The sequence below is a fragment of the Equus quagga genome, chromosome 17, assembly GCF_021613505.1.
Source record: "Equus quagga isolate Etosha38 chromosome 17, UCLA_HA_Equagga_1.0, whole genome shotgun sequence".
Lineage (NCBI taxonomy): Eukaryota > Metazoa > Chordata > Mammalia > Perissodactyla > Equidae > Equus > Equus quagga.
In genome coordinates, this window is record NC_060283.1 from 24,508,019 (window position 1) to 24,521,522 (window position 13,504).

At 42.4% G+C, this 13,504-nt stretch overlaps 1 protein-coding gene across 1 annotated transcript in view; it reads left to right on the forward strand.

The window, feature by feature from the left end:
• HSD17B12 (hydroxysteroid 17-beta dehydrogenase 12) overlaps positions 1–11,708 on the forward strand; it is a 151,071-nt gene extending 139,363 nt beyond the window's left edge. The window contains exons 10-11 of the mRNA XM_046643067.1: positions 9,866–10,015; positions 10,248–11,708. Coding sequence (XP_046499023.1) covers positions 9,866–10,015; positions 10,248–10,352 — 255 coding nt within the window. The 3' untranslated portion in view covers positions 10,353–11,708. The remainder of the gene's footprint in view (positions 1–9,865; positions 10,016–10,247) is intronic.
• Positions 11,709–13,504: the final 1,796 nt, after the last annotated feature.

Genomic DNA, 13,504 nt, shown 5'->3' on the forward strand with positions numbered 1-13,504 from the left:
GCTGCCTGCCACGTTGAGGATTGAATCCGACTCCACAAGGCCACCACCTCTCTTGCCACTCCATTGTCCCACCGTGCGTTGCAGCCAGAGTGCTGTTGCGGACATTGTGGTGGTCGGTGCATGCTCTGCCCTCTGCAGGGCCCACGGCTGGCTCCTCTGCTGGCACGCCCTTTCCCCAACTCCTCTCCAGGTCTGCCCTCCACATCTCCTCGCCCCACTCACGCCTGAGCCTATGAGCCTTATGCACCTTTCTAGGCTCAGGCTGCAGGTCACCTGCCCTGGGAAGCCTTCTCTCAGCCGCCAGGCCCATTTGGTCCTCTGCTCTCTTATTTCCTATTATCTGCCTCTGCCTGATCTCCCTGGCCCTTTCCCCTCCCCCGACTTCAATGTGCTCTTGAGAACAGGGCTTTTATCTGGTTTGTCTCTGTTGCTAATGGCATGTGTGATTTGGGGCCCCCTGGAGACCTGCCTTTGCTTGGCATCACGGAGGGCTCTGGTTATGCATGGCCATGCTTTGTGGCACCCAGGCATCTGTTTGGAAGGCCTTTTGAGCTGCTTCTCTTGCTCATATGCCTCTGGTCTTGAATTTTCAAAATCTCTACGTCTAGAGGGCTTCTGGGCTAGTGCTCTGTTGCTAAATTTCAGGTTCCTCTACTCTTTGGCAGGAAAGCTGTCTTTTTATGTCAACTGCCATGTGATTGTGTATCAGATGGCTCTTTTGGGAGGGGAAAAGGGTATGTTTTTCAAATTTTAGATTGTTTTATATTAATTCCTCATTAATATTTTTTCCTTTGCTTTTCTCTCCCCATTTTCCCTCAACTTCATTCCTAGAATTTTGTAAAAGCATTTAAAACTTCCTTCATGGGTTTGGATTTGCCATTACATTTCCTGGAAACACAAATAAACAGTGACAACAAGTGATCTAAATGCCCTGGAGGTGAATTTTAGGCCTGCTAGACTCTGTCTCTGATTTTGAAGTAGAGGATAAGAAATACATTCTTGGAAACCCTAGCCAAAGTGTGCTTCGTTGGTGAGGACTGTCTGTCCTCATTATTACCCTATAAGTAAAGCCCAGTCAAACGAAGCTTAGCTCTTCCAAAGGGCAAAATCATAAGTAATCTGACTGGCTAGCTGGGGGGCCCCAGTCCCGTCTTCTTCTGTACGCCCTGTGCCAACCACCCTGTAATGCTGAGCGAGGAAGAAATAACCAAGACTAAGACAACATCCGAAGACTATACTTCTTGAACTCTTACTCTGTAAAACTTTGACAAGCCTTCTCGTTGCTTTAAAAACTTTTTATTTGGAAATCACTTCAAATCTACAGAAAAGTTATAAGAATAGGAAGAGTACAAAGAAGAGCCCAGTACCTGTTCCTCAGATTCACTTACTGTGAACACTTTACTCCATTTGTTTTGTCTTTGGAAAGTAAGTTGCATACGTTATGGTTCTTTGCCTCTAAACACTTTAGTGTGTATTTCTAAAGAATAAGGTTATTCACAGATATAGCCACAATAGTTACCAACTTTATTTTTTTATTTTATTTTATTTTTTCTTTGAGGAAGGTTAGCCCTGAGCTAACTACTGCCAGTCCTCCTCTTTTTGCAGAGGAAGCCTGGCCCTGAGCTAACATCCGTGCCCATCTTCCTCTACTTTATATGTGGGACGCCTACCACAGCATGACGTGCCGAGCGGTGCCATGGCCACTCCCAGGATCTGAACTGGCGAACCCCAGGCCGCCGAAAAGCGGAATGTGTGAACTTAACCACTGTGCCACTGGGCCGGCCCCAGTTACCAACTTTAGAGTAAACTTTGATATAATATTTTTGTCTAATCTACCATCTGTATTACAATTTTTGACCCCATAATATTCTTTGTAGCACTTTTTATCCTCCAGTAAAGAATTCAGTCTAGGGGGCTGGCCCTGTGGCCGAGTGGTTAAGTTCACGTGCTCTGCTGCAGGCGGCCCAGTGTTTCGTCAGTTCGAATCCTGGGCACGGACATGGCACTGCTCACCAAACCATGCAGAGGCAGCATCCCACCTTCCACAACTAGAAGGACCCACAAGGAAGAATATACAACTATGTACTGGGGGGCTTTGGGGAAAAAAAGGAAAAAAATAAAATCTTTAAAAAAAAAAAAAGAATTCAGTCTAGGACCAGGTATAATATAGTTATAATAATATTATATAGTCCTGTATAGAATTATAACTATAGTTATAATATAGTCCTGTCTGTTTAGTTTCCTTTAACCTGGAATGTATCTACAGCCTTTCTTTGTCTTTTTTTTTCTTTCTTTCTGGTGAGGAAGATTGGCCCTAAGCTAACATCTGTTGCCAATCTTCCTCTTTTTGCTTGAGGAAGATCGTCCTTGAGCTAACATCCGTGCCAGTCTTCCTCTATTCTTTGTCTGTGAGATGCCACCACAGCATGGCTTGACAAGCGATGTATAGGTCCACGCCAGGGATCCGAACCTACGAACCCTGGGCCACTGAAGTGGGGCACACAAACTCAACCACTACACCACCAGGCCGGCCCCTTCTTTGTCTTTTATGACTCTGACGTTCTTGAAGAGCACGGTACTCCTCCCCGCTCTTTGTAATTGAACATTCCTCACTGGGGGTTTCTCTCATGCTTCCTCACGGTTACGTTCAGGTTACGCTTTCCTGGCCAAAATTACATACGTATGTTGTGTCCTTCTCGGGGCATCACATCCAGAGACGCACATCTGCCCCTCACTGGTGATGTGGACTTTGACCCTTCAGTCAAGGGGTTACCCAATTTCTCGTCTGTGTAGGCACTACTTTCTTCCTTGCACTAGTAAGCAACCTGCGGGGAGACACTTGAAGACCATGCAGATACCCTGCCCTCTCTCCCGGTTTCCTGTAGATTTAGCATCTGGGGACGAGTCTTCACAAGTCTGCCCTCTGAAGAGGTTTTTGACGGTAGAGAATTCGTGAAGCCGCGCCTGGATATTTAGCCATTTCAGAGCAAGAAGGCACAGCTTCCTCTGTCCGGGCTGTGGTTGACGCAGACCGCATCTATCGCTGGCGTGCTGAGGGGCAGCGAGGAAAGGGTGCTGAGCTTGGAGTCCGCAGACAAGGCCGAGTTCTGAGGCCCCCACTCAGTGGTCGTCTGACCTACAGAGAACAGCTTCATTACTTTGAGCCAGAGTCTCTCCTTCCGGCAGGCGGGGACAAATGATGTGGCAAAGATAAAACACTGGAAACTGTCAGATATTAGAACATAAGTGTGAAGAAGAGAGGAAAGAAACTTGGATTTATGGAATATCAACAATATGTCCCATGTCTTCCCCTTTTCTATTATATTCGAGGTGGATGTTAACATAGTCCCATCCTAGATTAGAAACTAAGACTCAAGAGGAGTCATGTGACTTGCCGAAGGTTAGTTCAGCTTCTCAGACTGCGAGTGTCTGGTCTCTGCCAGGTCTTGAGCGAGGCAGGGAGGAAACAGAGCTAAAGAAGACACAGTCCCTATCCTCAGGGCTCACACACACAACAGATACTGAGACACACCACAGCGACAACTAGAGGTGTATATCGTGGTCCCCATTTCTTCAGTCAGGAACTACTTAGAGGCTCCGTGATAGTCTGGCAATTGCGGAGACAATGGCAAAAAAGACCGATGGAGCCCTGCTGTGGTAGAATTTACGTTTAGTGGGAAGGAGACAGACAATAAACAAGTAAACAAATGAGTGAGATCCTTTTATACACAGGTAGGCGCTATGACGAAGCCAAAGCAGGCGCTGTGTTCAAGAAGGTGGGGAAGCGTAGGGAGTTTACCGGCCCGGGTCAATGACATGGCTTAGTAACGCCGAGGCTGCAGTGCCTGCCTGGTTCTCACGGAGCTGTTCCGTACAGTTTTCTTCCTCGGGGCTGGGAAGCCAGGCCTCTGCATGTGCTCCCAGCAAGGAGATCATTCGCTAACGGAAAGCACCCCGTCAAGTTTCGTTTCCCTGCCTCCTTCCCAGAGGAGAGGTGAGGGTGCAGGCAGAGACCACCCAAACCCAGAGAAGGCGGCTTGTCGGTTTCAGCTGGTCTCAGAATGAAGTGGATTTTCTCATTCTTAATGTGAGACTACAAAAGAATACTCCATTTCAATGTGAACTGTCCATAATGGAGAAATTCTTTGAGCCTCATTCTCTTAATTACTCCCTTCCAGTGCTTTGGTCCTCTTTGGTGGTGAGAGTTGGTGGTTTTGTTAATTCAGTTAAAAATGTGGTTTTTAGTGAGAATAAGTTTAGAAAACAAATAGGACAAATTGAGACGAGGGAGAAAACAAAATTCAGGGTTTTTTTTAAGTGAAAGAAGCTATTCCTCTTTTATATTTTGTTCAAATATTTTACTGCTTAGAGTAATCATACAGATCTACTGGGCTTCAAAGAGCTAGAAAGCTAAATATTGAGAAATGGCTATCGGGATTGAAAACATAAGTTTCCATCCATTCTTCTTGTTAATTGCCAGTGACAATAAAAGAAGGTAATGGAGTGTGCCTTTAGTGCAAAGGAGTCTAAATAGAGAGAACTATAAAGTGATATAAAGATTCTCACAGGAAATATTCATGTCTGACTCTGAGAAATGGCTTAAGAATCGTAAAATTAGGCCTGTTGGGATAATTGGGCTCAGATCCCTTCCAACTAGGTGAGTCTCCATTCTTGTCAATGATAATGTCTTTCTTTTCCTGGCCCTTTACGACAGTGTTGCACCACAAGAACCAAAAACTTGAGAAGTCTGTTAGTCCCTTCAAATCTGTGTCCAGAAAGAACTCAGATATCCAGGTGGTCACCTCAACAGTCATTCCCTATTGAAAATGGCATCTTACATCTCTCACAAGATAAAAAAATGCAGCCAAGGTTTTCTTTCCAAATTTATTCTGAAAAATGTAAATATCAGAAAATAATTGCTAATACATACCAGAGTTCAAATCCCACACTCTTTAACTGACAATATTGTATTTAATCCTTATAACAGTACAGTGAGGAAGATTCTGTATCCCCTAACTGCAGAGGAAGAAGCAAACGTCCAGTATTTTGCTCACTTGACCGTTAGTCAGCGGTCAAGCTGGAATTTGAATCCAAGTCTGTCTGATTTCAAAGCTGATGTATTTTTCCCCTATACCCGGATGTATTTTTTCCCCTCTCATACCCCAAATTCAAACCATCAGGAAATCCTACTGGCTTTAGTTTATCCTTTAAATGTATCCACTATCTGACCACTTCTCAGGACCACCAGGCTCCCGCTGTAATCTGAGCCACCATGATCTCTGGCCCTGCTATTTTGTAGTGTCTCTTATCTGGCCTCCTGACTCCCATCCTTGCCTGTAGCCCCACAGTCAGCTCCTAGTGGTCAGAGTGATCTCTTGAAAGCAAAGTCCCGGTATTTCACTCCTCTGCTGAAAAATTCTCTGGTGGCTTTTCATCTCTTTGGGAGTAAAATCAGGAGTTCTTATGACCCACCAGGTTCTGATTTCAAAGGTTCCACATTATCTCACACCCCTGCTATTTCTCTGGCCTCCTTGCAGTTCCTCAAACACTCTGAGCACACTTCCACCTCAGGGCCTTTGCACTTGCTGTTTTTTCAGTCTAAAAGGCTCTTTACCCAGATATCCTTGTGGCTAGCTGTCTCCCTTCACTCACCTCTTTGCTTGTATGTTACCACATCAGAGACGCTTTCTTGACCATCTGCAGGCCCAGCCTCCATCACTTCTGTCCTTGACTCCAGTCTATTTTTCTTTTTCCTTTTTATCATCATTTGCCAATATTGTATACATTTTTTACTATTTGTTTTTAGTCTGTGTGCACCTTCCCCCCCCCCCCCCCCCCCCCCCACACACACACTAAAATCTAAGCTCTCTAAGACTGGGGACTCTCATTTTGTTCACAGTTGTATTCCCAGTGCCTAAAACAGTGTTCCAGTAGGTGCTTGAAACATTGGTTGTTAAATAAATACTTTTTGTGAGATTACACTGTTTTTCCTTTCATTCCTTGAATGTTAACCTACAAATTCCACATATTTGGAGCGAGGTCATTTGTAGGATTATCAGCCAGCCAGTGCTTATCAAGGATTTTCTCTGTGCAGCGCACCATATTTTAACTCCTTCATTTTGGGCTTAAGTGCTAAGGTTTATACCTAATGTTACTATGGAGCCTTTGCTCATCGCCATGTAATTAGGGATCTCTGTATCATCAGAACGATTCCTTTTCCTAACATTTTCTAGAAAGTCCGAGAATTTCTACCAATGAGATAATCAAGGCCCCTTTTGTGGAAAAGCTCATCTCGTGGTCTGCAGGTAAAATCATACAAACTCCAAGACCAGGATCTGTGTGTATAACGATTCCGATTTTCTAGAGGATATCAGACCCGAAATGGAAGATGAGTACACGGATTTAACAAAGAACAGTTTCCCTAACATGCCTCATAGGAGCTGCAGCCTCTGCCTTAGGAATGTGTGCCGGCCACACTGGTGAATTTCAGGCTCCTAAAAGGCAGATCAGGCACCATATTGTGCAAACAGACTGGAGCCTGGTGTCCTCTGGACCCACGTTTTCCAAAGCATAGGTGTGAACTGTTCGGGTCATTTTTAAATTTGAGAAGGTGTGTTAGTGCGCAGATGACCACGTGAAAGATGCTCTCCCACAGGAAGTTACAGGCTCAGTGTCTGATTCTTGAACACCCACTGTCCCACGCTGGGCCTCCCTCTTTCTACTGCTCCGTGCCAGTAAGCTGGAGCAGCCTGCCTCTTCTGATCCAGGCCCCCTAACTCGTTCTGTGAAGAGCAGATACCTGGGCAAGCTGCTCCAGGGGGGTGGGAAAAAAGACACCCAGCTGTCTCCAGGAAACTTTCTTTTTTAATAGGCTGAGCAAGGACAAGATATCAACAGCTTTGCTGTGTGTCTTAGTTAATTATTTTCATTTTGGGATTCTAAATTTGAAGACCAGGACACTTGCCCATATCTGTAGCTGTCAAGGTCCAGTTTGTTTCAAGCTGGCAATGTTTATAATAGCAAATCATTGAGCTTAAGCAACTTTTAAAATTTGTTTTGCCCAAAATTCTACCTATAAAACTGAGTATCTTCTTGACCTGTTTAGTGTTTTCCTAAGTAAGCAGGAAAAATGGATTGTTTACTGGGTTTTTGTTTAACTCTTTAAGGATGTACCTAGATGACATTTTGACATAGAAGATATTTCTTTACTTTTATGTAACTTGAAATATTCCTGTTTTAATTCTTGGCAAGTAGCTAGACCTATACGTGTGCCTTTATTTAGATAGATGGTCTTGGTTAAGCTTCACAATATCTAGAATTTTGGTTTAAATGCTCACATTACATTGTCAGCTTCCTGGTGTGATTAATTTTCTGGACTGCAGCAATGGAAAGAGATCCCAATGCTGTCCTTCAGTGCTGTCCACAATGAAGTGTTCTGTTGCTAATCCATTCAGTAGATCTTCCTTGCACCCCTACTGTGTGCTAGGTAACTCTTCTAAGCATCGGCAGTACAGTGGTGAAGAAGACCATGTCTGCACGGAGCTTATGTTCTAGAAATCGGTAGTGGCCAGTGAGTGCGTTTAGTTCTCTGTGCTGTTCAGCCAGCCGCCTCCCTCTGTGTCACACATTTCCGGTATCTGAACCATTCTGAACTACTTGAAGTTACTGAGCACATCATGCCCTCTTATGTCTCCCTTTCTTTGCGCCTGCTGCTCCCATTACCCAGAATGTTCTTGCCTTCTTTGTTTACCTGGCAAACTCCTCCACTTTATTTAAGACTTAGCTCAAAAGTTATTTCATCTCTGAATGCTTTCCATCCTCTCTTAGGCCACGTTAACCACCTTGCTTTTAAACTATAGTCAAAATGAATAAATACTCTTTCCAGAATAGAGTTAACATTTCTTAGTTGGAAAGATATACCTTAACTTGGAATTCCTGGGTATGCGCCTCTTGTCTCCACCTGCAGAGCCAGCAGGTTCTCTAGACGAACTGCATGGTTCAGCTGAAGATGCGTTAGCGTGTGGTACCCTCAAGTGGTCCAGCCCGGCACTGCGACTCAATTCTTCCACAAGAGCGAAATAGTCCAGTTTATGTCATAAATACATATACATATATTGAGGGAGGGAGGATTATAATGTAATTATGTAACTGGAAGTTAAAATGATCAGACCATCTTTATCTTGAGAAGCTCAAAACTTTACAGTACCCTGAGCAGGCTCGTGATGTATGTGTGGGGATGGTTTTTTAATCTTCACTGTTTTGTAACCAGGAGCCCTGAGGCACTGAGATGTGACAGGGTTTGCTTATGTTCCTTCCTTACATGAGTGGAGAATATGCACATACTCTCTCTCTCGCTTTGTGTGCTACTTGGCTTGGCGAGGAGATTTTTCTTTCCTTACCCGTTGTTGGAGCCTCATTGAGTTCTGCATTTCATCCTGTATGTTAGTCTGAGATCTCTTTGGCTTGTGCTCTCATCCACTGTATCCTTGCAGCAACACAGTTTTAAAATTAAAGACCTTTTTGACAAAATATTTTTGCTCATTAAGTGAGGGATAAGTATATAGTGATAATTCCAATAAACAAATTCTCAAAAACCAACAGTCACCTAATCAAAGTTGGCCCAGGTATTGAGGTACTTTGGGGATGTTAGTTTCCTTAGTGTGGGTTTGCGGCTGCAGGGACTAAAAAAGAGAAAGGTGGAGAGTGACAGTAGTGAGGTTGGGTTCTTGGTTCTTAACAGGTAGGCTGAAGTTTAGCTCACCTGTTAAGGAGGGTGGGTTGTATTCCTTGACTCATACTTGGGAATGGCAAAAATACAAAACAAAACCAAAGAAACATGAAGACGCTCCTTCCAGCTCTCAGCAGGACAGAAATCCACAGTCCGAAACATCTCAATTTTATCTCTACCTCCAGCAATGAAGTTTTTGATTTTGACCCCCATGTGTTGGAACATATCTTCTTCTTTAATAGAAGTGTCATTGTAGTTAACACCTGTCCTTTCACACATGTGAGATAAACAGAGTACATTCACTCTTTGGTGAACAACCATGCCCAAGTTATTTCTAACTATAGAAGGCACGTCTTATATCAGGACTCAGGATTCCTTGTAATAGGGTTTCCTTATATTCCGTGTTGAATCACATCCAAAATGTAGCAAGCAGAAGCAACAGAGAACCTAAAACACAGGTTGAGGTCCTCTAAGATGTAGTGTCCAGATTCGTCATCCCACACCAGTCCTGTCAAGTGTGTCTTAGTTACCCAACCAGTTTCCACATAGTTATACTGTCTCCCCCCGCACAAGGAAAAAAAGGGAGTGGCCCTATCTTATCAATAGCAAAGTTTATAAAAACTCAGAAGCAGGATAGTGAGAAACTAGGAGAGAAAAGTAGTAGCCCAAAGCTGAGAAAGTCACATGTTCATTTTAGAGGGACCGAAGCTGCTAGAACAATCTTAATTAACCACAAATTATGGAGAAAATTAGTATCATCCCTTTAGGAGGATAAAATGTCAAAAATTTCCTATTTGGTGTTGTATAACAATGTTCAGTTTAGAAAGAGTATTCTCTCCTGAATCTCTGCTCTCTACATTTAAGCTTTCTTTTTAAAGATTCAAAAAGGTATATTTCTGCTTATTTTTAATACTTTCTCTGGTCTCAAGTTCTGTTTATTGATAGATTGGTTTAGTACAATTTGTTTGATGCTTTCATGTGTTCTGTTAAGCTGGCTTTAGATAACTACTTCTCTTTCTCTAAAGGTAGAAACTTTAGATGTCATCAGAATGTTTCTGCCGCTAAGAGCAGTCAAGCATTCTGAGTTTGTGGCCTTCCTAATCAATGGCATATTTTGGGGGGGGTGTTGCCTTCTAGAGTGTTCTGCCATACTTTATCGCTACGAAACTATCGAAAATCCGAAGGCCGACTTTGGATAAGCCCTCTCCAGAGACGTTTGTGAAGTCTGCAATTAAAACGGTCGGCTTGCAGTCCCGAACCACCGGGTACCCGATCCATTCTCTCGTGGTACGTAGATTTGCAAGTCCCAAGTCAGCACTTTGGCTTGGGGTTTTCTTTCCCATTGAATGACAAAATAGTATGTGATATGAGCATATATTCATTGTCTAGACTCTACACCCAAGAACTTTAAAAGCTACCTGTAAATAAAACAACAGTGCGGTCAGACGTAAGATCATATGTTCTAATTTAGCTCAGATGGTAGGCTGTAATTACATTATGTCCCTATTTCTTTCCCTAGAGCTCAATAATGTCCATGCTGCCTTCTTGGATGAGTTTGAAAATTTCCATGAATTACAGCAAGGCCACGCGGGCTCGCTATCTGAAGAAAAACAAGAAGAACTAAGCATTGATGACGCCATTGGCCACATGCTCCAGCCTATGCATGTTCACTGCAAGGCACCCACCCATCTCCAAGATCTTCAGTTGTCCTTTTAACAGTTACTGATAAAGCTAAATATTATCCTCATTGGGAGGAAAGCAGAAATTGCTTTCAGGAGCTCTTGACATCCATTCTGGATACCACCAGGAGTTATTCTGAAGTTTAATATAAATGCTCATATCAAATGGATATAGAACTAATGTTAGTAAAAACAGCGTAGTGGGAAGGAACATGGTCACAGCAAATCACACGATGAGAGAGTCAGACATAATGCTCACCAGTTTCATCTGGCCCAGAACGCCAGTGACAATTATTCTTGTATTTTCTCCAAAATATACTTTAGAAAGTAACGGCCAGCTACTCTTTTTTGTTTGAATGCTTCGAGGGAGTGGAGATTGATTCACTTACGGGAGGACACACTACAGTTTGCACAGTTCTCTGGAAGGTTTTCGAAAAGGATGTCCTGGCTTGTACATTTATATGGCGCTTTTCTTTCTCAGAGGTAGCTAGTGGAGTAAAGCTAATTATGAAATATGGAGTTATTTTTGACGCATGAAGCCCACTAAGATATGCTTTCCTCTAATACATTTTTCTTCTCAGTTGAAATGTATGTAAGTACTGAAAGCTATATAGTATGATTTATGAAGGTAAACTGGCCAAAATGTACATTGAGATGGGCAGCCACCTATGGTGCCACTAAAACCCTGACCTAGGAGAGTGGCCTGCTTGGACCCCAGCTTTGTTTGTTTCTGCCCTGCACCCTACTGCTCAGTGTGGGACGATAGGCTGCTCCTAGAACAGTAATGATATCAGAGAAGCAGCATCATACTTTTAAATCAATACTCTCTACGTACTGATATAATTAGTTTTAATAAAAGATGATATAACCATGGTGTTGATTGAAAATATGTTCCTTTGGTGCTTGAAATTAAAACCATTTTTATACTAGCTTAATATAAATTAGGGCTTACTTTTATCCTGCTACATAACTTATTTTGAGAAATCGCCAAGAAATAATTCAATATTGTGAAACAGGCCACACAGAAGGCAGGCCATCACTTAGGCTGCGGTTCCTAAGCTCTGAGTTGTAAGCACCAGTAAATTTGCAAAAGAATTTTTAATTGGGCTGTTTAAGTGTTTCTAGCTTTTAATTTTGCCAGTGAAGGACATAAAACAAAAACAGAAAAACCCAAATTACCATCTGCCAGTAGCATCATTATATAAAAGGAAAGACATTTAGCACCCAAAGAGTAGGAGGAACAGAATCTCAGAATAAGGAATAGTCATTTAAATGGAATAAATTTAGCTTTCTGAAAAACACATTGCCTTTTTCTCTCTCTCGTTTTGTGGTAAAAATGGTGAAACCACAGTGCCCTGGGCGATTCTTTATTTACCTTCACGCATCGGGTAGTTGACTGTTTCGGTGGACAGTCGGGAGAGCTGGGGAGGGACTGGCTTACAAGTATTCAAAATACTTTCCCCTTTATCCCTTAGAAAACAGTTGTCTTCTGGCTAGGAAACCCCTCAGCCGTCTCAAATCTGAGCTATGGCTCTGACTGCTTCAGCTTAGCAAGTATCTTCTAGTATTCGACACTCAAGGTTGAAGGTGACGACATGAAAATCTGTTTCCAGGCACATGAAAGAAAAATTGTACTAAAAAAAACAATGTTCTCAAAACTCTCAAAGTAGGGAAGCGTAATTTTTAGACTTAACTTTATATTAACTTGATTGTATAGTCTGGTGTGTGCTAGATAAGCGTTGAACCCAAAAAGACTAAGAGATGGTATTGATTATTCATATAGAATCAGCTCAGTCATGACATAGAAAGCAGATCTTAATTCATTGTTCTTTCATTGTCCTTTCAGTGAAATAGCATGAGGGGAACAGCAGAGGAATCGTCCTGCACATATAATGTGTGCCACTCTGATTTGTCCTTGTGTCAGTCCCACATGCACTGGGAATAAATAAATAAATGCTAAAGACGGTATTATTATTCTCTATTTCCTGGAATGTGGTCCTGTCCTGAAGAGATGAATTCTGAGTTATTTGATATTTCTTGTGTTGAAATATAGTAACATTGAACTTTATATGGAGTGATCTTCAGTGCTGACTCCAATACAAATGGTGCCGATTCGTGTGGAAGAGATTAACTGTGATGAGAACACCTTATGAGAATGAAATGAGCTTACCTGGTACTATAATTTCTTAGGTGTTTGACACCAAAAATTACCTGAGGTTTAGGTGCTTGGATTCTGTTACTTTGCTCCGTAGTTTCCCAGTGTCAGAACAGATTATCAAAGCTTGATATTTAATATGTTGGAAACTAATTTTAAAACATTTTAAGGACTCACTACTTTGTGACATACAAATATTTTTACATTAGCATATTTATGTCACTCATCTCATGATGCAAAACATACAAATACGGACGGAATTTAAATTCCCTCATGGGAAAGTAATTCTTCTTGCTATTGAGATTTACATGGAGACATCTAGAAATGGAACCTTGTGTCTAGCATGGACACAACATAGTAGATGAAAAATTTCAATGTGATGAACAGCCTGTTACAACTTGGTCCACTCTCCTTTTACGTGTGTCATTGAAAAGTAAGCAAAATGGGTACAACAAACGGTAATCCTAAAAGGATATAAGGCAAGCTTGTCTTCCTTGTTACAAAAGTTTCTAGACGTAATGTTGTGTGCATTTATTGAGTGCCAGCCATGTGTATTTACTCTTCTGCGTGCTGGAGAAACTACAGTGAATGAAGCAGAGAAAAATTCTTGCCCTAGTCTGCTTACCTTTGAGCTGGGGGCAGGGAGGGAGCAAAAGAGGGAGACAGATAATAAACAAAAGGAAGAATAATGTAAGTGCTATGTGCTATGGGAAAAAATGAAGCAAGTTGAAGAGGATGGGGAATGAGTGGGAGGCTTGTGACTTGAAATAAGATACTCATGGTAGGCCTTAGTGAGAGAACCTTTCCGCTGCCTGGGGAAGGGCCCAAGGAGAGAGCATACCTGGTGTGTTCCAGGAACAGCTAGGAGGACATCCATATTGAAGTCTGTACTAGGTGATGTATTTCCTGAAGATTTCAGAGATCTTGCTTTAGTTTAGTTTT